Source organism: Thamnophis elegans, chromosome 11 (genome assembly GCF_009769535.1).
Source record: "Thamnophis elegans isolate rThaEle1 chromosome 11, rThaEle1.pri, whole genome shotgun sequence".
In the NCBI taxonomy this organism is placed as follows: domain Eukaryota; kingdom Metazoa; phylum Chordata; class Lepidosauria; order Squamata; family Colubridae; genus Thamnophis; species Thamnophis elegans.
In genome coordinates, this window is record NC_045551.1 from 15,082,000 (window position 1) to 15,106,884 (window position 24,885).

Consider the following 24,885-nt stretch of genomic DNA (forward strand, 5'->3'; position numbering starts at 1 on the left):
AGCAAGTGGCCCCAGGGGTTGCTTTATGCATTCCCCCCTCTTCCCCTAATACCAGAGGTACTGGGAAAAATAGTGGTAGAAGGGGCGGAGGTCATAGTCGCCCCGTATTGGCCGCACAGGCCTTGGTTCACGGACCTTATAGGTTTGTCTAGCAGACGGCTGAAATGAGACAAACAATGCCTCTGTCTTCCTAGTGGACAGCTTCGGGATCCATGCTGTCCCCACTGCTGCTCGGTTTCGATGCATAGAGGCAGGAGGCAGCAGCCACAACATGGGGTTTGTTTGCTGCCTGCACACTTCAGGTGGTGAGCAGCCAAGTGAGCAAACCAATGATCTGCTGGCTGCTTTTAATCTGCCTGCCTGCGCCCGGCTCTGGTGACCTTGACAGTGCTGCCCCATCGTCTTTCTCCCTGCCTCTCCTGGCCAACGGTGCTTGTGAGTAAACTGCAGCTAGGAATGGATGTGGCTTACAGCTCCGAGCTGAAAGCAGCGAGAGGCGTGGGTTGCCTTGGCACCACTAGCCTCGGGCTCTTAGCAGTCCGCAGAAGACATGTTCGAATCAATGCCAAGACCAGGGGTCCGTGAGGATGTGACCAAAGGCTTTCTTTCTACCTTGAAGAAGCAGAGGTGGGCGGGAGGCCTGAGAGCACACAGCACCCCAGCACAGCACTCTCCTGAAGGCTGCCCACCCGCCTTCCTCTCCACATCAGGCCCCACATCCAGCCCATAACCAGGGGACATGCTGCTTCCGGGCTAGTCTGGCCGGCGATCTCCCACATACTCTCCTTACAAGCCTGGCCAGCTTTGGGAAGCAACTGGGAAGGACTTGGATACTGCGATCTCCCACGCACTCCCCTTGCAGGCCAGGTGGCTTCGGGAAACACCCAGGAAGCGCTCCAATGCTACAGTCTCCTGCATGCTCTCCTTCTTCCCCATGCGCATTAGTCCACCCACCACCAGTATCATGCCTCTGCCACAGCTTGCCCTCCCCCATCCACCCACTGGCCTGCACCCTCTGGCCTTATCTTTGCAAGCAGCAATTAGCAGAAGTGTGCAGAAGTGCAGCTAGCTAGATTCTGCAAGGTATATATAAGGCCGACGGCTGGAGCGGGGGCAATGAGGATGGTGGGAAAAGTAAGCCATGCAAAGACTGGCTGGGAGGTATGGGGCAGGGCTTAATCCCACTACTGCATGGACCAGATATATTGTGTTAGCAGGCTGTAGATTGAGGACCCCTGCTCTACATGGAAGAGATAGAACCCAAAGCCCTAGACTCCTTCACAGGAATTCCACCCATTCACTGATATGAGTATGTGGACAATACTTGGGTCAAGATCAGAACATAGGAATTGGAAACATTCATCAAATGTATCAACTCTGGACAGATACAACAAATTCATATGGAAATGTGTTAAGGACAATAGTCTAGCCTTCTTGGACAGTGCAGTAGACATTAAGGAAAACACAAGCCTTAACCAATCAATATTTACATTTTGATTCCCACCACCCACTGGAGCACAAAATGGGAGTCATCAGAACCCTACACCACTGAGCTGAAGACCTGCAAAGATGGGGGGGGGGAACTAAAACACATTGAGGAAGCCCTCAGGACATGTGCTTATCCCAAGTTGGCCTCCATCAAATCTCAAAAAAGATGCTGCAGGAACTCCTCCATAACAGACACTGAACAATAAACAAAGCAACCTCATTCCATACGTTGCAGGAATATCAGAAAAGCTCAGAAGGATCTTCAGCCAACACAACATGCGTGCACACTTCAAACCCAATAATATATGTATAAGGTATAGGATCTCCTGCTTTAGCAGCAGGCTGGACTAGAAAACCTTCAAGGTCCCTTCCAGCTCCTATTCTATTCTATTTTATTCTATTTTATTCTATTCTATATAGACTAAGGCTAAAGCTTGTCAACCCCAAGGATAAAACATCCAAGGATAAAACAAACTGAGCAATGTGGTATATGCAGTACAGTGCCGTGAGCCATGTGCAGATCTGTACATTGGGGAAACAAAACAACCACTTCATAAACACATGGTAGAACAAAGGAAAACGAATCCATGAGGACAAGATTCAGCAGTCTATCTGCATTTAAAGACACAGACCATTCTTTTGAAGACAGCAAAGTCCATATTTTGGACAGAGAGGACCACTGGTTTGAAAGAGGGACCAAAGAAGCCATCTGTGTCAAAATTCTCAACAGAGGAAAGAATACAAAATTATCTATCTACAGTATACAACACAGTCCTTTCAACAGTTCCAAGAAGACTTCACACACATTTGCACTCCTCAGATGACCCTGACAACACAGATAAATGTCCAGGTGGCATCAATGACTCTCTAAAGCATGGATGTCAAAGTTGATTGTGGCACGTGATGTATCACAGGGGGGGGGGGGGGAGTGCAAAGAAGAGCAACCAGGATGATTAGGGGACTGGAGACTAAAACATATGAAGAACGGTTACAGGAACTTGGCATGGCTAGTCTAGAAAAGAGAAGGACCAGGGGAGACATGATAGTAGTGTTCCAATATTTGAGGGGCTGCCATGGAGAGGAGCGGGTCAAGCTATTTTCCAAAGCACCTGAAGGCCAAACAAGGAATAATGGATGGAAACTGACCAAGGAGTGATTCAACCTAGAAATAAGGAGGAACTTTTTGACAGAACAATTAATCAATGGAACAACTTGCCTTCGGAGATTGTGGGGCTTCATCACTTGAGACTTTCAAGAAGAGATTGGACTGCCATTTGTCAGAAATGGTGTAAAGTCTCCTGCTTGAGGGGGGGATTGGACTAGATGACCTAGAACCGGGATGGCAAACCTATGGCATGCGTTCCTGGATCGGGATGCTCTGTGCACAGTCACTCATGCCCTCGTCCTTTCTCGCCTGGACTACTGTAACGCTCTCTACATGGGGCTGCCCTTGAAGAGCACCCGGAGGCTTCAACTGGTCCAGAATGCGGCTGTGCGGGTTATCATGGGGGCCCCTAGGTGCTCCCATGTTACACCCCTTTTAGGCGGCCTGCACTGGTTGCTGGTTACCTTCCGGGTGCGATTCAAGGTACTAATTATGACCTTTAAAGCGCTCCATGGCTTAGGCCCAGGGTACCTGCGAGACCACCTACTGTCACTGGTAGCCTCCCACCGTCCAGTGCAATCCCACAGAGTTGGCCTCCTCAGGGTGCCGTCGGCCAGACAGTGTCGGCTAGCAACCCACAGGGGGAGATCCTTCTCTTTGGGAGCGCCTTCCCTCTGGAATGAGCTGCCCCCGGAGCTTCATATAATCCCGGATCTCCGGTCCTTCCGGAGTGCCCTAAAAAGTTGGCTTTCCCAGCAAGCCAGCCTGGCCTGAACAAAACAAAACAAATTATTGATCATTGTTAATTTTAATTTTAATTTTTTAAAAAAATGTTATTGTCAATTCTAATTGGGTTTGTTTGGGATATTCTATTTAATTTTTTTTTTACTTTTGTATTATGTGCTTCTTTTAATGTTGTATGCCGCCCTGAGTCCTTGGGAGAAGGGCGGCATATAAATCTAATAAACCAAACCAACCAAACCAAACAGGTGGCACGTGGAGCCATTTGTCAGGGCATGCGAGGTGTTGCCCTGTCATCTGAGTTCAACTGAGTTCACCCTTTTTTAAAGTCATTTTTCGCCCTCCCCAGGCTCCCGAGGCTTTATAGGAGCCTGGGGAGTGCGAAAAGAGCCCCCCCCCCCGTCCCCCCAGAGGCCCTCTGGAGGCTTCATGAGCTTCCCTGAAGCCTCCGGAGCGCAAAAAATCGGCCCTATTGGCAAACCGGAAGTTCGGGAATGGACTTCCGGTTTGCTCGGAGGGTCGTTTTGAGCACTCCGGAGGCTTCAAGGAAGCCTCCTGAAGGTCCCTGAAGCCTACGGAGGGCCTCCGGGGGGGGCTGTTTTTGCCCTCCCCAGGCTCCTATAAAACCTCTGGAGCCTGGAGAGGGCGAAAAAAGCATGCAAAAAATGGGGGGAGCATCTCTAGTGTGTGCACGTGCACTGGGGGGGGGGTGTCGTGCATTGCATTATGGGTGTGGCACGCCTGCACACAACCCCCCTGCGCTTCCCCCATTTATGGCACGTGAGCCAAAAAAGGTTCACCATCGCTGACCTATAAGGTCCCTTCCAATGCTGTTAATCTGTTAAATTGCACCATATCACAATGTTTTGGGCCTTTGCGGAGCTCCGGTGGGCATGAACTGCACGTGACACATCCAGCTCGCGGGCTGCCAGTTTGGCAGGCCTGCTCTGAAACAATGCAAATGACCAGCAGTCTGCAAGGAATATAAATCTTTCCATTCCCCACCATCCAGTCAGAGCTGAAGAAGATTCTTGGATGACAAGGGAAACATCCAGTTCCCTCTTGAAAAAGCATCTAAACTTCCATGGAATTGTGAACATCTTTCTAGATAGGGTCCAGGTCAGTAGGTTCCATATTTTGTAATCACACTTACTTATTGTTACACTAGTTGTGGCATAAATCTTGAACTAAGCTATAGTTTCAAGAATATATGTTTAATTAAAACTATATATTTCTATATGACTATTAATATTTTTAAAAAAGAAGACAATTCCCCAATATACATTATATACCAAAGAGCAGACCAGGCAGGGCCAATTATTCTGGATGACTCTTGGCATCATCCAATTATTATTGTAATTGCCACCTACTATTTGTGGTGACGGTATCACTATAGTGATTGATGTGTGGCATTATAGGATATTTAAAGTTATCATTACTCAGTGTTGAAGAAATGGCACTGTTGCCTGTATGTCTTGGCAATAATTTCTCCAATCCCCTGCCCAACTTCCCCAAGCCTTCCTATTATTATTTTTTCTAAAAGGCTACGCATAGTAAAGGACAATCAACTTTCCTTCTGCTCTGCCCCTCAGTTTGATCTTTATTATTCCTCCTAATGGAATTAGACAGGGAGAGAGGAGAGGAGAAGCAGACAAGCAAGTATTACCACAAGAACTTGAGTTAATTATAGAATGTCTTACCATAACCATGAAACTGCTATGTAGTCAACAAAAGTTGAACTTGCATCAAGGTCATCTTCACTCTTTATTTTACTTTGTAGTAATATTGAAAAAATAAAGTTAGACCAGAAGGAAAAGTCCGTAGTGGATCATGCTCAGAACATTGAGCTTAGGAGGGAATAAATCATATGATATCCACTCCGGAAGATTTTGTTAGCTAGAAGTTCTGTATGGGAGAAAAACCAGCTTTAAGCATGTTCTGTATTTACAATATCAGAAAAATAAAATGGTGGGAATGTGTAGGTCAGTATTTTGTTTCCTTTCTGGTATATTGGTGCTTTATGATTGATAGCATACTATGGCAAAGGTTTTGTGAAAGCGCCTGCAATATGCTCTTAACATTTTAAGAGCCGAGGTGGCACAGTGGTTAAATGCAGCACTGCAGGCTACTTCAGCTGACTGCAGTTCGGCTGTTCAAATCTCACCGGCTCAGGGTTGACTCAGCCTTCCATCCTTCCGAGGTGGGTAAAATGAGGACCTGGATTGTTGTCGGGGGCAATATGCTGACTCTGTAAACCGCTTAGAGAGGGCTGAAAGCCCTATGAAGCGGTATATAAGTCTAACTGCTATTGCTATTAAGTATATTCATTGTCTCAAAAAGGTTGGGCACCCCTGACTGTGAGTAATTGAGAGCTATACCAGTATTCTCAGTTCAGTTTTTAGGAGAGCTCTTGGGACTTTCAAGTGAAAAGTTGTTTCATCTGAAAGATGAAGAATTGTTCATCTTCAAGTCATCTGCTTGTTTGTCTCTACTGAAAACTAGAAAGGACAGACTGATTTGCTATTCTGCTCACGCTCTTTCACCTGTCGGATTTTGTCAGTTGGAGTACTTCCCAAATCCTCCGTTTCTGCTCTGCTTTATATTTCTCCTTGCTTTGCATGAAGAGTAGCAGCGTTGGGGGTGTGTGTGGCTTTGGCATCTGTCTGGAATGCTTGGAATTGCTGTGACCTTTCACCTTTTCCTGTGTTAAGGATTTTGTGATCTGCTGCCAAGATGCTGCATAGTGTTTGAGAATTAACTTGAATGACATTTGCTAACTCCATTCTACCAAAACACTAAACATTAATGCAGTTCTTGTCTCCTGATGATATGTCTTAGGGTCCATCCTTTCATTTTATTTTGCTCTGAAATCTGTCCTAGATTCATTGTGTGCTCACAACAATGAAGCAGTGAGGTGGAGGGTTGAAATATAAACTTTATATTTAGTCTAGCAGCTTATACATTATAGAAACCTAAAATTTATACCTAATAAATTCTATATATTTTTTGCCTTTACATAAAGTTCAGTACACAAGACTCGGTGGGTATGTTGGAAAATATTTGAGCTCGGGTGGTAGATAATGGTGGTGGTTTATTCTCCGAGCTTGTTGTTTAGTTTCCGAATGTTTCTGTCAGTCCTGCAGCTGGTTCCTTTTAGGATCTTTGGCCTGCCACACTCTCTATTATTTTACTATGCTTTTTCATTAGTGGGGAATTGGGAGGAGGAATAGTAAGGAGTACAATGTGTTGTTGTCAAAATAAACTCCTAGAAGCCCAAGGTCATTCTTTGTCTGTACACCTCTGAGCCTGATTGGAACTGGATGGGTGGAACTGCCAGCGTGGCAGTGGAAGATTGGAGCATGTGAAGGACTTGTGGGTGTGGGGGCAAGATCATGAACGGTTCAACTGGGTGAGAAACCCCAGGAAGCTTTCAGATTCGGGTTTTCCACAGAAGTGCCAACAGCTCTCTATTAAAATTGGAAGTTTGAGGAAAGTTCTGCCTTGGACTCTGATTTAATTTTGGATGATATTTGGAACGCTGACAGTTTCATCATCAGGCTATGTAACATCATGAGCAGAACTTTGGTTGAAGTGTTTCAGTTTTCCTTTTATCAGTCTTATGTATTCAGTTGGTTCCTCACATGACATGATCAGCCAGGGTGACCTCACCACCAGATGATCTTCACATAATGTGACCATTAAAAATATCTCATAAGTGTGTGTCTCATAAGTACTACTGAAATGCTCCATATTTTTTTCCTATTTATCCCTCTTTCACCTTTTACTTTCCTTAGTGGATTTTGAAAAATCAGTACAGAGAGTATGTACCAGTGTTTCTAATCTTTGGCTGCTTGAAAATGTATGGACATTTCCCAGCCAACTTTAGCTTTGCTGGCTGGGGAATTCTGGAAATTGAAGTGCAGGCAAGGTTTGAGAAACATGGCCAAAGCACTTGGATACTTACAACTTTTTGAGAAGATAGTTAGTTGAGAAGAATATGCACCAAAACAGTCTTTCTGAACATTCATAAAGATTCTGAATTTTATCATACTTATGAGAATATTCAATATCCCAGTTTGGTTCTGCTACAAAAAATGTTTTCATCCCCAATTAACTCAGGGAAAACCAAGATATCAAATATATTCTGGTTGATTATTAGTTTCTTTTTTCTTATTTTCATGAAATACCAGTTAGATGGTGGCAGGAGCTAACTGACTTTGGCTGATCTTGAAAAGCCAAGTAGAGTCAGATCTGATTAATACTTACCAAGAGCCGAGGTGGCGCAGTGGTTAAATGCAGCACTGCAGGCTACTTCAGCTGACTGCAGTTCTGCAGTTCGGCTGTTCAAATCTCACCGGCTCAGGGTTGACTCAGCCTTCCATCCTTCCAAGGTGGGTAAAATGAGGACCCGGATTGTTGTTGGGGGCAATATGCTGACTCTGTAAACCGCTTAGAGAGGGCTGAAAGCCCTATGAAGCGGTATATAAGTCTAACTGCTATTGCTATTGCTATTGCTACTTAAGAAAAGAACAGGAAATTCCATGTCCTACTTTGCAAGCTAAACTAGGAAGTTGAAAAACTGTCAAAAAAGAATGAAATTTATTTACTCGGGCGCTAAAATTATGCATACACTACTTCATGTCATATCAGTTGAATCTGAGATACTATAAATAATGTTATTTCAACAGAATAACAACACTAGCAATAATAGAAACCATAACACACTTGAATCAGACTCCTAAAGCACTTCTCATGACGATTTAGCCTGAAAAGGCAGAATAAAAATTAGAAGAAAGTCAAAAGGCAATTTCTCCATTTTCTGTCTTTTAAAATAACATGAATTCTAAAATAAAAGAAATATCTCAGGATGGAAAGGGTAATGAAGAAGTAACACAGTGTGTTGTCTTGATAAAGTGTACACCTCAGAAGAGAGCTTAACAGATGTGTTTCTATCTTTTTTATGGTACTGAAAAACCACATTATGGAGAGCAAAACTGAAATTCAGGTCTTGTGATAATTCACAAGGCATCGGGCGAGGCAGGTGGCGAAACAGGGATGGTGCAATGCTGCAGCCCCTGCACACTGAGCCCCCGACATCCAACTCATCCTCCAACTCCACCCCACATGCAGGATGAGCCTCCTGCTCACCTCCCCACGTGCAATGGCAGGAATTCCTAAGAGGCAGCCGAGACTCCACTCCCTTCCCTTTCGCCAGGGCCATTGTGGGTGGAGTGGGGTGGGCTGCACAGCCCCAGAGCAAGAGGCTGGTGGGCTGCAACTGCTGCCAGACACTGTTGGCAGCCACACACCTGCTGCCTCTTGTGTGTGTGTAAGGAGCTGGGTCGTCTGGCTGGGCAGGGCCACAGTCAGTGCAGTGGAGGCCAGTCCCTCACCATCTCCGGTATCGTGTTTCCCTGAAAATATTCCCCAATGCATCTTTTGGAAGGAAAAAAAATATATGACTGAGTCTTAATTTCAAGGCAACATGGTAGAACTAAGGAAAAATTTCCTGACTGAGAGAACAATTAACCAGTGGAATAACTTGCTTTCAGAATTTGTGGGTACTCCATCACTGGAGGCTTTTAAGAAGACACTAGACAGCCATTTCTCTGAAATGGTATAGAGTCTCCTGCTTGAACAGGGAGTTGAACTAGAAGACCTCCAAGGTCCCTTCCAACTCTTATTCAATTAGAAGATCTCCAACACCCCCCGCCCCCCCTTATCTGTTATTCTGTATACTTTAAATCTGCATTCCAGCTGTTGGTAGCAAAAGAAAATGGGAGAGGGAAAACTGCAAAGCTACTTGTCTATGGAGATTCTCAGTCATCCAGGTGATGGTTGTCCCAAAGGTTCTTTTTCAAGAGGTTTATCTGTGTTGTCAAGGTCATCTGAGTAGCGCAAACGGGTGTGGAGCCTTCTTGGAATTGTTGACTGTGTTGTAGACTGGAGATAGATGATGTCATAGTCTTCCCCCTGTTGAGAAAGCGCTGTTCAATTTTCACATAGATGGCCTCTTTGACCCCTCTTTCAAACCAGCTGGTCCTCTCTGTCCAAAATTTGGACTTTGTTGTCTTCAGAAGAATGGCCTCTGTCTTTTAAATACAGATGGACTGCTGAATCTAGTGCTGATGGCTTTGTTCTCCTATGTTGGGTCAAATAACAAAGCTACTTCTCCAAAGATTATTGGCAAACCGCAAGGGAGTATGGAAATTGCAGGAACTGGCTCCTTCCAATGGGAAACTGCCCATTGTAAAACTCTTATGCTCCCGCTTTTCTTTGGGGCAGTTACTGAATTGAATTGATTTGAGTCAACTTGAAAAGACTCCATAAATCCAATTGCATCATAGAGATCCAGAAATGTAGCACTGCTTGCAGATTATTTGTTGTGGAAGGGGGTTGTGTACCTTAATGATTAAGTGGTTATAAGAGGGACAGTAACAGCTGTGAGAAAATGTGGTAGGCCAGCACAGGTTGGCATGTCCTATTGCTTGCTGAACAGTACTGAATTTAGGCCTTACTAACACCTGTGTTTCACACCTGACAGTATGAATTCAAAGCCAAAAGTATAAAGAAGAAGAAAGTGAATCTGTTGGTATCTGTAGATGGGGTGAAAGTGGTACTGAAGAAGAAGAAGAAGGTAAGTTTTTCATTTTTAAAACTTGTATCCTGTTCTACAATTAAAAATTCCTTTTTGTAAATTACAAGTGCTTTGGAAATTTTGGTCTCTGAAATAATATCTGTACACATAATCTTCGATTATGGTCAGTTGAATAGCAACCATTCAAAGGTACTACAAACCCCTCTCCCCAAAGCTACCTATGACTTGGTTTCAAAGTTTTGTCTGTTGCAGTGAGACTGTGGTTGTTTACTCTTGCAGCCACCATTTTTTCTCATTTCTGCCCTCCCCAGCCCCCAGGAGCTCTCTGAAAGCCTCCATAAGGCTATGCATGGCCATTTTGGTGAAGGCTTCAGGAGACAAAAAAATGCTGTATTCGATGTATAAGATGCACCCAGATTTTCAGCCTCTTTTTTGAGGGAAAAAAGTGCGTCTTATATTCCAAAAAATATGGTATACTATATTCTATTTTCTATTTTCCCTGTAAAAAAAAGGAATCTTTCTGACTAAGTGGTGATGACAGATGATATTAAGCCATCTGCTAAAAGGGTCATTCCATGTCAAGTGATCTGATTCTATTAAACAAAATAATAAAAACATTCTCATGAGGGATCTCCATCTAGATAATTTGGTCAAAAATGACTGCAGCTCTGATTTAAATTAATTTCCTATGAATTAATGGAACTTAAAATAATTTGACACCCCCCCTCTGCATATAGGAACTGTTTTGTTTTTTTACTGCTCTCACATACAGAAACATATCACACTTAGAATACTGCATCCAGTTTTGCTCATTATTAAAAAAAAAGACTCTGGGAGGAGTGCAGCAAAGAACAGCAAAGATGATTAGGGGTCTGAAGACTAAAACATGAGGAATGGCTGCAGGAATTGGGTTTGTCTAGTCTACTGAAAAGAAGGACTGGAAGTGATATGATAATAGGGTTTCAATATTGGAGGGGCTGCCACAAAGAAGGGAGGCTCAACCTATTTTCCAAAGAACCAAAAAGGCAAGACAAGAAACAATCGATGGAAGCTAATCAAGGAGAGAAGTAACCTACAAGTAAGAAAAAAGTTTCCTAACAGGGAGAACAATTAACCAGTGAAACGGCTTAGCTTCAGATGTTGTAGGTGCTTCATCATTCAAGGTTTTTAAGAAGATACTGGACAATCACTTGTCTGGAATAGTATAGGGCTGTGATGGCGAACCTATGGCACACGTGCCACAGGTGGCACACAGACCCATTTCTGAGGGCACATGAGGCGTTGTCCTATCAGCTCATTTGCGGCTTTGATTTTCAGCTGTTTTTCGCCCTCCGGAGGCTTCCCTGAAGCCTAGTGAGGGCGAAAAACTACCCAACGCGCTAACCGGAAGGGAGCTGAAGCCCCCTGAAGCCTCTGGAGGGAGAAAAACAGCCCAATGTGCAACCCGGAAGTCCGTTCCCCAACTTCCGGTTTGTGCGTTGGGCCGTTTTTGCCCACCCCAGGCTCCTAGAAACCCGTGTGTACATGCATGGGGCAGCCGAGGATGTGTGTGTCACACGCACATGGACAAGGGGCATGGCACAGAGGGCATGGCATAGAGGGCATTAAATTATGGGGTGGGCACTCGAGCGTGTGTGATAGTGTGCCCGTGCTTTTGGCCCCCGAGGTGAAAAAGGTTTGCCATCACTGGTATAGGGTCTTCTGCTTGAGCAGGGGGTTGGACTAGAAGACATCCGATGTCTGTTCCAACTCTGTTATTCTGTTATTCTTTCTTCTGGTCAGCAAAATAGCAGAAGGCATGGGGGAGCAGAGAAGATTGGATATGGGGTAATAGCATTGGGAAAGGAAGAAACAGAAAGGTTGGACTGGGATGAGTGGGAGAAGGTAATTAGAGAAAGAAAGAGAGAGAGAGAGAGAGAAAGAAAGAAAGAAAGAAAGAAAGAAAGAAAGAAAAGTAAAGAAAGGGAAAACCTGCCCAGGCATTACCAAAAGGATTAAAATAATTAAACAATCAGTAGGGATGAACCCAATTGGCGGCCGACAGATAATCTTCAAAGGCTTTCATGCTTTTTAGCTGCAGAGAATGCAGTCATTGGCTCCTATTCAGCAATATTTTCCATTCTCATTGAATATGATATAACCACCTTCCCAGAACAATGTAGCTATGAAAATGCTTGGTTCCTTAGTAATACTGTCTCAAGGACATTCATTTCCTTAGGAGTTTTATAAATGTTAGGTCACTCAGTGAAGCATCTGTCCTGCTTATACGCAGCTCTCTTTTACAGAAGAAAGAGTGGGACTGGGATGACAGCAAGCTACTGGTGATGCATGACCCAATCTACAGGTAAGAGATGTGAGTAAACAAAGCATGGGTTAGCAGCCTCAGTATTGGCCCCTGGGAGAAAGAAAAATTAACTAGCAGTGTTCATATTATAGGCAGGTCTCCAATGACTTAAACAAGGTTCCATTTTGCAGGCAGGTCTATTGAGAGCAAAATCAATAGTACTGGGACTTACATATTGCTTCATGAAACAAACAAAATGAGAAAAAGCTATGATATTTATGTAGTTACTTACCAAACACATCTAAATTATATTAAAGTAACCAAAATATCTTTTACAATCTCCAAGGTCCTTTTGAGTACCCATTTGGAAATTGAAAGTTAAAAAATTTGACACTCCCTGCCACTTCATAGTGCTTTATAGAACTCTCTAAGTGGTTTACAGAGCCAGCATATTACACCCAACAATCTGGGTCCTCATTTTATCGACCTCAGAAGGATGGAAGGCTTAGTCAACCTTGAGCCAGTCAGAATTAAACTCCTGGCTCTGTGGGCAGAGTTAGCCTATAAGGCTGCATTTTAATCACCATAGCTCTTAAATAAGGTATAAACTGCTGGTAGAAAGCTGATATTTACGTGGGTTTGTCTCTCTTTCCCCAGGTCATTTTGTTCTAGGTTGTAGGATATTTGAACTCTGCACATAGTCCAGAATGAATCCAGATTGGGACCTAAGATCAAGCTAGCACTTGGCAGAGGTTTCTAGGTCTTGATGTGACAGTGACAGCACTTTGAATGATAGTGTCTATTTCAGACTTCCCTTTTCACCAGCCCAACTTCATGTTTTAGTACATGAGCACTGTACATGCAGAAGTATTTGTAGGAGAATTAATAATCCTTTGGATGGAATTCTAGAATTCATATTATAATTCTATCATGCTGCACCTATAACTTGCATGACAGAAAATATTAATTGGTAACTGACCATATGCATTTAGCAATAGCAATAGCAGTTAGACTTATATACCACTTCATAGGGCTTTCAGCCCTCTCTAAGCGGTTTACAGAGTCAGCATATTGCCCCCACAGTCTGGGTCCTGATTTCACCCACCTCGGAAGGATGGAAGGCTGAGTCAACCTTGAGCCGGTGAGATTTGAACCACCGAACTGCAGATAGCAGTCAGCTGAAGTGGCCTGCAGTACTGCACTCTAACTACTGCGCTACCTCGGCTCAGTGTCAATCTAAACCGAATGCATTGGAATATTATTACAGTGTATTAATCATATTAGCAGGTGGTAATAACATACCCTGAATAATAAAGTATCTGGTTAAACAATAACGTGTAAATGATAGACTAAAGGAAAGGAATAAATTGCAAAATGGTAATAATGGAAAGATATGATTGTATTTGCCAGTATTAATGAGTCAATCAATGAGAACCCATACCTTGACTTGGCTTGCTTTTCTCCAAGACAGTGACAGAATAGCCTGTTTCCTATGTGTCATGTATTATTGTATATATAGTTCTGCTATTTTTGCAGGATATTTTATGTGTCCCACGATTCCCAAGACCTGAAGATCTTCAGTTATATTGCAAGAGATGGCTCCAGTAACATCTTCCGCTGTAATGTTTTCAAGTCCAAGAAAAAGGTATGTTGCAAATTGACAAGATACAAGCTTAGGACCTCTTATAAACCCCTCTAATAACCGAAGGTCATCATCCCACTCTGGGGATATTGTGCATAGTTTGTATCTCTATTTACATGGAGTCTATTTACACGGGAATTGTAAACAGGTTTTCAGTATTTTCCTCTCATTAGGTAAAGGAGATTAGGTGCCATGGGGAAGGAGCTTCTTTATATTCTCTAAACAAAATATTTACTTATGCTGTGTGTTGATGGTACTTGAAACAATGCATTTCCTCCAGCATCTTTCCTCAACAGCTGGTCAAGTAGCTAATCAAAAGATGTCTGGAAATGGGTCAAAAAGTGAAAGTCCTGACAAGATGGAGGATTCCTATACTGTTCTCTTACAGACCAATGAGTTAAAATGGTGGCAGCAAAGGGAGCAGTATCAGATCACGGGAAGAAAAGTTACTAAATTAAGTGGGAAATATAAGAAGAGGGGGGGAATGGAGAAAAAAGGAGCAGAAAGTTAAATAAGGAAGATCGATGATATAAAGGAAAAGAAGAAATTTGGGGCAAGAAGGAAAACGCCAGCAAAATAGCAGTGCAGCAAATGAATGACTGCACGCTGAGTTGGAGGCAGCCAGCAACAGAGAATAAATCTCACTCAGGAGCCCAACTAAGCAGCTCAATGCTGGAAAAGAGGCGACTGGGAGCAGTGAACCAGCGGTTGAACAGTGAACAAGAAGGGAGGATGTTGGAGGCAGCAAACCGGTGGGTTACAGTATGTTCGGTAATTGCCTAGACCCATACTCCAATCCAGGCTGTCTGGCTTGAGTGGGCAGCCAGTCATCCCAGGGCGAAGCAAACTAGAAGCATCTCAATTACCACAGCCCTCCCACTGTGAGCTTTCAGCTGGCAGCTCTCTCCAGTGACCTGCCCCAGGTGGAGGACTTGATCAACATTGCCTCCCCAGCAGATCACTACCACCCGCCTCCTGCTAGCCTGGCAATCCTTCCCAGTGGCTCATGTGGTGGAGGACAAAGGGCCTGGAGCAACCATCCAACAAAGGGAAATGGTGGCTGAGAAATCAGTGGTGGCAGAATGGGTGGAGGGGAGAAACGCAGCAGTAGAATCGGAGGAGGGGAGAAATACAACAGCAGAATCGGTGGAGGGGAGATCATACTGTTTCCCTGGAGGAAAGACCTACCCTGAAAATAAGCCCTAGCCCGATTTTTACACCTGCACCTAATATAACCCCTACCCCCAAATAAGCCCCAATTAAGCCCTGTCCATGCCATCCCACTATCTGGTTGCTTGCAGCCGCAGTGGGGCAGGAGGACATGCGGCACCACCACGAGGTGACGTGAGGCAAGGCAAGTGCCCCCATACATGCGCACCTCAGTGCTCCCGTAGCCAGGCCACTCCTTGTTCTGTGACCTTCCCAAGCCCATTCAGTGACCCGGCTGCCCACCCTGTCATTCCCCTCCTGAGCCAGACTGCCATGCTATGGTGGGTGAGGATGGGTGCTATGGTGGGTGAGGATGGGTGGGTGACATTGGTCCCCTTACCTGGTTACCCCTCCATTGTCTCAGAGCCAAGGGGGAGTAATGGCGAAAGGCCTCCGTCGCTGCTGTGCATCAGCCGTGGTTGCCAGAGTAGGGGATTTCTTCACACACACACACCCACTGCCGCCACCCTACAGATCACCTACCCAGCGGCTGCTACCTCCTCCTCCTCCCCTGCTGCTTCAGTCCTGTGGCACCACCTTGCACTGCCTTGGCCCTTTCTGCTGTTTCAAACGTGACAGCTCGGGAGGCCTGCAGCTCTGCCGCTGCATTTCAATAGATGTTTTAGCACCTGGAGCCCTCGGGATGTTTGCCACCAGCTTTCCAGCTCCTTCACGTTAATTCCACCACCGTAGAACAGGAGAGCCTAGAGCACCACTGCCCAGCTCCCCTCACTTCCCCAAAGCATTCTTTCATTAACCTGCTTTCCAGTTCCATTGTGTTTCTCCGCTGCTGCGTGCAGGGCAGCAAAAGTTTGTGGGACTAAAGAAAAAGTTCAATCAGAGCAAGGTCTGATTGAACTATTTTTTTTAGTCCCACAAACTTCTTTTGTTGCTCTGTATGCAGTGACAGAGATATGCAACAGAGCTAGAAAGCGGATGCCAAGGTAATATCCCCAAAAGTTCTAGGCACTGAAACAGGCCCGGCTGGCAATATACTGAAACTCAGTGGCAGAGCTGCAGGCCTCCAGAACTGCCACCTTTGAAATGGGGACCAGGCAGCGTGTGGCGGGGCCGCAGGATCGAAGCGGCAGATGGAGGAGGAAGAGGCAGCCACTGCCAAGCAAGTGATCTGCGGGGCAGGAGTGACGAAAGAAAGCCCTCCGACAGCGGATGTAACTGTTGCATAGCAACAGCAGAATATTTTTGCTATCACTCCCTCTGGCTCCAAAACAGCAGAGAGCCCTGATGCTGGTGGGGTGAGGTGGTAGCAGCAGCTGGAACAGCTCTTTCTCCATCTCACCCAGCTGTTGATGAGGTTGTGCTGTGCTGTTCCCAGGTGGACCAGGTGAGGCATGGGATGGGTGGGAGCTGGAGGATGGCATAGGGCAGCAAGAGAGGAGCACGCAGGGACCATGGCCATGTGTTTTCTTTCTTTCTTTCTTTCTTTCTTTCTTTCTTTCTTTCTCTCTCTCTCCTTCCTTTTTTCTCTCGTCCCTTTTTCCTTTTTTTCTTTCATCTCTCTTTCTTTTTTTCTTTATTTCTTTCTTCCTTTCTTTCTCTTTCTCTTTCTCTCTCTGTGTGAGTCTGTCTGTCTGTCTGTCTCTGTGTGTGTGTCAGTGGTGGGTTTCAAAAATTTTTGGAACCTCTTCTGTAGGTGTGGCCTGCTTTCCAGGTCCACTGGTGGAACATCTTCTAACCAGTTCGGTAGATTTGACGAACCGGTTCTACCGAACTGGTGCGAACTGGTAGGAACCCACCTCTGGGAAGACCCCAGGAGAGAATAAAAATAAATACAGTACTGAAAATAAAAGATAAATAGGCAAATAATAAAGACAAAAGTGGAACATTCGAAATTAAGAAAGAATAGGATTAATAAAGATCAATCAAATAGCAATAGCAATAGCAGTAGACTTATATACCGCTTCATAGGGCTTTCAGCCCTCTCTAAGCGGTTTACAGAGAGTCAGCATATTGCCCCCAACAATCCGGGTCCTCATTTTACCCACCTCGGAAGGATGGAAGGCTGAGTCAACCCTGAGCCGGTGAGATTTGAACCGCTGAACTGCTGATCTAGCAGTAGCCTGCAGTGCTGCATTTAACCACTGCGCCACCTCGGCTCTAGCCATACTCCAACCTACACAAGAAAGCTATACCCAGATTGAACCAAATAATGAACAAATAATTCTCACAGAACTTGACCCTGCTGATAAACCCTTGGAGGAAGACAAATGGAGGTATGTCACACACAGAAGGAAATACAATAATCAAAGAAAAAAGCACCATACATCTAACAAACCTCTACTGCCTAATCTAACCCAACACAACCAGAAGCAGCACCATTAAAACTGAGCAATTGATTTCTCCCCCTAGATAAAAATATGCAGCCCCACAACTAGGCAATAAAGTTAAGGAGCTAGGAGCACAAGTAGTGTTCTCATTAATACTCCCAATGAAAGGTTAACACCCATTGAGGAAAAAAAGACATCTAGAAATAAACCACTTGCTAAAGGGTTGGTGTTGCCAAAGAAAACTTTGGTTTCCTGGACCATGGACTGCATTACCTATAAAAAGGACTATTGGCAAGGTATGGGCTGCACCTCATGAAAATAGGGGGGAAATGTACTCAGAAAAAGACTGGCCCAACTCACCAGAAGAGCTTTAGACTAAAATTGAGTGGGGGAGGGTGACCAATCTTTAGACTCTAGAACACAAAACCAGTCATAATTACCAAGAAAACAAATCAAACAATGAGGTAGGAAGTGATGAGAAAAAAGAAAAGCTTAAACAACAATTAGGAGATGCAGGACTCATACCCGTAAAGCATAAAAGTCTTAAAGTCTTAAATCTTATATACAAATGCTTAAAGCTTGGGGAGCAAACAGGGTGAACTAGAAGCAGCAGTACATGAGCAGTAGTACATGAGATATAACGTAGTTGCCATTACAGAAACTTGGTAGGACAAAACCCATGACTGGAAAGTACCGATGGATGGATACAAATTGTTCAAAAGAAACAGAACTACAAAAAGAGAAGGTGGAGTTGCACTGTATGTGAGAGATCACCAGCTATCTACAGAAATGCACATGATCAAATGATCAAAGATAAAACCCCTTCAGAATGTATATGGGTCAATATAAAAGGAGCAGAAAGTGACATTGCCATAGGTGTATATTTAGATTTTAGATTTAGATTTACTTTATTTGTATGCCGCCCTTTTCCCTGAGGGGATTCAGGGCGCTCACAATTCGGGGGGAGGGAAGGACAAAACACGTTACATACATGAAAACAATACATCGTTAAAAAATGCAACAGTCATACTATTCAGGTGGAGTTGAAGTCTTTAGCCCCAGGCCTGTCGGGACAGCCAGGTTTTAAGGGCTACGCGGAAGGTCTGGAGGGTGGTGAGGGTACGAATCTCCACGGGGAGGTCGTTCCAGAGGGTCGGAGCAGCCACCGAGAAGGCTCTCCTCCGGGTATATTACAGGCCACCCAATCAAACAAGAAATAGATGAACTCTTTGCCAATGTTAACAAATGTATGTAGGAAGCATTCCATGGTTGTAATGGGAGGCTATCCAGATATCAACTGGGAGACCAACTCTGCAGCAAGTGGGAGATCAAACGGACTCTTAACCAACCTAACCCACAACTTTATCATTCAAAAGGTAGAGGATGGAATTAGAAGTAAAGCTATATTGGACTTAATTCTAATTAATAGAGAAGAAGTGATAGAGGGAGTTGAAGGTGCCAGAGGTTTGGGTGAAAATGACCATATCATACTGGACTTCAATTTTAAAAAAAAAGCAAACACAAGCAATAGAAAATAATCCAACCAGTGTCTTAAACTTTAAAAGTGCCGATTTTAACAAACCCAGGGAAAGCCTAGGAAAGATTCCACGGATGAAAATCCTAAAGGGGAAATAAACTCAAGAAGCATGGGAACCACTGAAAAAGAAATTCAAGAAGAAATAAGCATGGCTGCACAAAAATCTCTCACAAACCGAAAGAGAAAAAGGACAAGGATAAATAACTGGGAGTTAACAGTTTACATCCCAGAGTTCTGAAAGAGCTGGCAGATGTTATCTCAAAACCATTGTATCATATCTTTCAAAAATCCTGGAGTATCGGGGAAGTATTTGAGGATTGGAAAAGGAATGATGTGGTTCCCATCTTCAAGAAAGGGAAAAAACAGACCCAGGAAACCACAGCCCAATCAGTCTAACATCAATATAAAAAACAGATCTGCGAACAACTGGAAGAAAATAAAGTTATAACTAGTAGCCACCATGGGTTTGTTAAAAACAGATCATGCCAAACAAATCTTATTTCATTCTTTGATAAAGTGACTAAATCAGTAGACCAGTGAAAAGCTGTAGAAATAGTTTACTTAGTATACAGTAAGGCATTTGACAAAGTAGACCACAATCTACTTCTTGGTAAGCTAGAAAAACATGGAATAGGCAACATCACCACCAGATGGATTTGGCTAACAAACCATACTCAATGGGTAGTCCTTAACGACACTACATCCACATGGAGAGAAGTAAGCAGTGGGATACCATAAGCCAGTACACTTCACTATCTTCATAAATGACTTAGATGAGGGAATGAAAGGGGAATTCATTAAATTTGCAGATGATACTAAATTGCCAGGAATCACCAACATCCCAGAAGACGAATTCGGGATCCAAAAAGATCTTGATAAACTTGAACAATGGGCCTTTCCAACAAAATGAAATTTAATGTGGAGAAAAGGAAGATTTTATACGTGGGCAGGAAAAACCAAACGTACAAGTACGAATTAGGTGACACTTGACTCAAGAACAGTAATTAGATGGTCTCTTGAATATGAGTGAGCAGTGTGCAGCAGCCACCAAAAAAACTAATACAATCATGAGTCAATCCTCACGAGAAAATGGGGTTACTGGGTCAAGTGCCTGAACTGGTAGTGACAATATCACCATGGACCAACACAATATAATAGTAGTAATGATGTCTATATAAAATAAGACGAAACAATAATACAATGCATGTCACGTTGCCATACAACGTCCTCAACTTTCTCCCTATATTTAGGGCTTTATATGTCAGCGATGAAAAAACAACCCTGCTTTTTTAGGGGGTTTAAAACATGCTCTTTCTAATGAGAATGATTTAACAGAGTTTCCAGAAGGCCTTTTTTGTAAAAGCAGACTGAAAATATCCTATTTTTTGTGTTTTTACAAAAACCGTCAACTTTACACTCAATTTTTGAACTATTGGAAAGCAGAAGGAGAATAAAATTTTGTATTGAAAAACTTTGTAGTGCTAAGTTATTACGCATACCTTTCCTTCCAGAGATATAAAAAGCCAAACTTTACCTTTTTTTGAGCTGCAGCATTTTTGACCAAATTACCTAGATGAGATCCCTCATGAGAATGTTTTTATTATTTTGTTTAATAGACTCAGATCACTTGACATGGAATGACCCTTTTAGCAGATGGCTTAATATCATCTGTCATCACCACTTAGTCAGAAAGATTCCTTTTTTTACAGGGAAAATAGAAAATAGAATATACCGTATTTTTTTGAAACATAAGACGCACCTTTTTCCCTCAAAAAAGAGGCTGAAAATCTTAATACACTGAATACAGCATTTTTTGCCCCCCCCGAAACCTCACCCCTTTTTCAAAAATGGCCATGCATAGCCTTTAGGAGGCTTCCAGAGTGCCCCTGGGGGCTGGGAAGGGCAAAAATGAGTGAAAAATGGGTCGTTTTTGGGAGGTCTGCAGAGTGCAAAACCTTTTTTTAAAAATTTGCCTCTTCAAAATCTTGATGCATCTTACACTCTGGTGCGTCTTATACTCCGAAAAATACAGTAAGTTCTTTTATTGGCAGGTAGAATCATAGACTTGGCCTCTACAGAAAGCTCTTTCATCCTGTTGTTTCATTCTCCTTTCCCAGAAGTGCTTCTAATTCTACATTCTGGACTTGTGTTCCTATCTTGATATAACTGCTTGGTTCTTAATGTTGCCATTACCTGTCTTCTAAGGGGATGCTTTTACCTGCTCTCCTCCTCCTTAACTCTGAGGTGTGGGATAGATAGGAATCCCATATTCTATGCTCTCACTAGCAAATAACAACAAAACAAGCAAATAGAATTATAATACATTTATAACACCACCTCCCAGGACTATAGTGTGTGATGTGTGATTAGGGCATGATGGAGTATATAAAAATTAATTCAATTATTTTACATAACTGTTGTGGCCCAGCAGGTTCCGATTGAGCTGCTGATGGACTCGGATAGCGAGGAACCATATGAGTCTGCCCTGGACAATGTGGAGGACCCTGGGCAGGGTTCAGACTCAGAGCAGGGACCAGAGAGGCTGGTTGGCCACCAGGAGGCGCCTGAGGCATGGAGCAGTGGGGAAGGATCAAAGGCAGTTTGTCCCTGATGCTAGATTGAGAAGGGCTGAGAAATGGAAGCAGCAACTCCATAGGCAGACTCACAGAAGATGATTAAGCACAGGTGGTTGTTGATTGGCCCCTCCCAAGAGATATTATAGGTGAGGCGTTGGGAGGGGACATTTGCAGGAAACAACCGTTCGAATTAGTAGTTAAGAAAATCTGTGTATTCTAGTCGTGTCTGTTTGTTGGACTATCTGGGTTGCTGCAGAGCTACTCTATTGAACGTGAGTTGCCTGGGCCCTCAGCCAAAGGATTGGTTATCTCAGTAATTGAATAGTGGCAAACAGTCAAGCCTGTGTTCTGGTTTATTCACAGGCCGGGGGGTCAGAACATATAACCATATGAAAATATAATTAAGATTAGGCTAGAAAAACATAATACTACTTAAATCACAGATGGGGATCTGTTTCTGTTATAGAGAAAACAATAAGTTTAAGGTTGATGGTAGAATGGATATAGGACATTCTGCAGAGAGTTCCCAGAGTGTCTCAAATATACAGTAACTGCATAAATAAAATAAGCACCGGAAACAAAAATAATGCTGTTATTTTGTTCTTTATTTCTGTTAATTAGTTTAACACATTAAGATCAAATAAATTCAGATTATACAAAATTGAGTGAGTTAGGAGGTAGAAATAAAACTTGAAAACCATATTAGATGGCTAAGAGAAATTGGTGAAAATAAAAGGATATGTCAACACAAGTTAGGAATTTCTTTGAATCAGAAGGATTCAATTTTACTTGTAAAATTTAATTGTTTTTTTTAATTTTCTAGAAAATTCAAGCTTAAATCTGGGCCTGAATAATCTTAGCTTTCCCCTTCTCTTTATCCCAACACATCTTCCTTATTTTCATTCCATTTCAGCTCTCTGTTTCAAATAGACAAGATTATTTTTAACTTGAACCAGAAGGGGTTAGGCCGACTCTTCTTAAAAGAGCCAGAACATGTCACATTGCTTGCTTTGAAGCAAAGCCAATGTGTTTTGGTTGTCTGGGATGAAAGACTGAGAGAAGATTATCCTTACACATTGAGTATTGGTGGGAATTATGGAAGTTGACACCCCATCGTCTTGAGAGTTGCATTAGTCTTAAAGATACTGAGCTTGACAGCTGGAGGGCTGACAGCCCAGGTTCAAGACCTGAGCTTCCATGCAACAGGGTGAGCTTCCATTACTTGCCCCAGCTCCTGCCCAGGTAGCAGTTTGAAAGCATGCAAATGTAAATAGATTAATACTGTATTACCTCCCCAGAAATATAGCCTTGGCCTTATTATCAGGGGGAGGTAGTGAACATGGTCACCTGGCTGCTGTGTTGCGCTGGTGTGACAGCACAACAAAGCCATTCGCCCCTGAGGCTGTGCCCGTGTCCTCCTGTCCCCATGCCAGGGTCTTTGAGAGCCCGCTCGTAAGAGAGCAGTCACCCGGAAACCCCCTTCTTCAGCTGGGCAGAGCGCCACTCCCTAATCCAGCGGTATCCTGAAGGCGCCATGCTGTGGGGGACAGGTGCTTGCGCAGGGATGCCGCTGGGTCAGTGAGTGGCACTCTGCCTGGCTGGAGGGGGGTTGCATGAGCGCCTGTTCCGCCCCCGCTCATGAGCCTCCCATCCTCACCACAACCTGGGCCAGCTCTCCCTGCAGGGCCAGAGCCACCTTCTTCCAAACCCCGGAAGTCTGTTACCAAGTCTTCTGGGAGCCGGGGCAGACAGTCTTCTGGCAGTGGCCATTCTGGGACTGAGCTTCCTGCTCTATGGTTGTGGTGCAGCTGCCGGTATGCCCTGGCTCCTGGAAGACTCGGCAGCAGCCTTCCGGGGTTTGGAAGCCACAGAAGAAGCCATCCTCAGTTGGCAGCAGTGGCCCTGACCCTGCAGGGAGAGCTGGCCCAGGATGTGGTAAGACTTGGAGGCGCACGAGTGGGGGGTGCAATGGGCCCATATGCAGCACCACCCCTCCGGCCAGGCAGAGTGCCTCACCAACCCAGCGGTATCCTGAAGGCACCAAGCCGCATGAGCACCTGTTCCTCCTGGCTCCTGTAGCTTGCTGCCTTCTGATACTGCTGGGTCGGTGAGTGGTGCTTTGCCCGGCTGGAGAGGGGGATTGCCGGATGACTGCTCTCTTGCAACCGGGCTCCTGAAGAGCCTGGCCTGAGGGGGGGCGGGTTGTCCAATGGGCTTATTTTCAGGGGAGGGCATCTATTTTTGCCCACCCCGAAAATCTGGCATGTCCTTATCTTCAGGACATGTCATATTTTCAGGGAAACACGGTAGGTGCCACTTTGGTGGGAAGATAACAACTTAAATTGAGCCTGTGGCATATAGCTATGCTGCCCACATGACCATGGAAATTGTCTTTGGACAATGCTGGTTCTCTTGGCCAAGAAACTGAGATGAGCACCATACCCAAGAGTCGGACACGACTGACAGGGAAACCTTTACCATTACCTTTTACTTTAAACACTCCCCCCCCCCATTTAAACTTAAACGATACCATAACTTTTATGACAGTTATTAATTTGCGCTCTCGGGATAAAATTCAGGAATGGCCATTCCAAAAATGCATTCCTTGTTATGCCCTCTTGTCTAAGTGACAAACTACATATTTCAAAAATGTATCTAGCTTGTTGCTTACTCAAAATTGAGTATAGTGTTCTATATCTGCCTTCTGATTCAAATAGAAGTTTATAAATTTGTATTAGGTAAGCCTACCAGGATGTATATTTATGAAATAAACTCAGAATGAATAGCTTAAAGTCAAAGTGCAGCTTCTGAGTCACGCAGTACAGTATTCAATGAACTGATTTGCAAATTTGGAAAATGTTTCTTTTCATATCACTAAACAGCAAGACTCCAAAGTTGAAAGGGAGGAATATAGGAAAATAGGTTCCTTGGAAGCAAATTGTCTAATTGAGACAATATGTTTAGCTACAGAAATCTGAGAAAACCAAAGCTTTAGTAGCACAAGGAAGAAAATGGGTTATTACCAAACTTGACAGTTTCAAACTGTAACTAGTTTACTGGTACTTTACATAGTTGAATATTAAGAGAAGGCATCGATCTTTTTCCTTAGGAATAGCTGTTAGCCTTGGTCTTCAGATGGAATGTTCTTATTGCCCTTTTTCTCTCTACTTTGCAGAGTCAAGCCATGCGCATTGTCCGAACAGTGGGGCAAGCGTTTGAAGTCTGCCATAAATTGAGCCTTCAGCATACACAGCAGAATGCTGATGGCCAAGAAGACAGCCATAGTGAAAAGGGCAGCGAGGATTTGGAAGCATCAGGTAAAAAAAAACAATGATGGGAAAGGTTCTATCTTTCTACAAATAGAAAATTCTCTAGAAAGTTTTTATTTTTGTTCTCTTACATACCATTTTAAGTATA

The 24,885-nt window shown here is 43.8% G+C and overlaps 1 protein-coding gene across 3 annotated transcripts in view; it reads left to right on the forward strand.

Moving 5' to 3' along the window:
* LOC116514874 (carboxyl-terminal PDZ ligand of neuronal nitric oxide synthase protein-like) overlaps positions 1 to 24,885 on the forward strand; it is an 85,757-nt gene that overhangs the window by 28,652 nt on the left and 32,220 nt on the right. For 2 of the 3 annotated variants that reach the window (XM_032226673.1, XM_032226671.1), the window contains exons 3-6: positions 9,879 to 9,971; positions 12,218 to 12,276; positions 13,753 to 13,861; positions 24,644 to 24,785. In XM_032226673.1, the coding sequence (XP_032082564.1) occupies positions 9,879 to 9,971; positions 12,218 to 12,276; positions 13,753 to 13,861; positions 24,644 to 24,785 (403 nt within the window). Of the gene's footprint in view, positions 1 to 9,878; positions 9,972 to 12,204; positions 12,277 to 13,752; positions 13,862 to 24,643; positions 24,786 to 24,885 lie in introns of those variants that run through there. The other variant, XM_032226672.1, reaches the window with a different exon arrangement.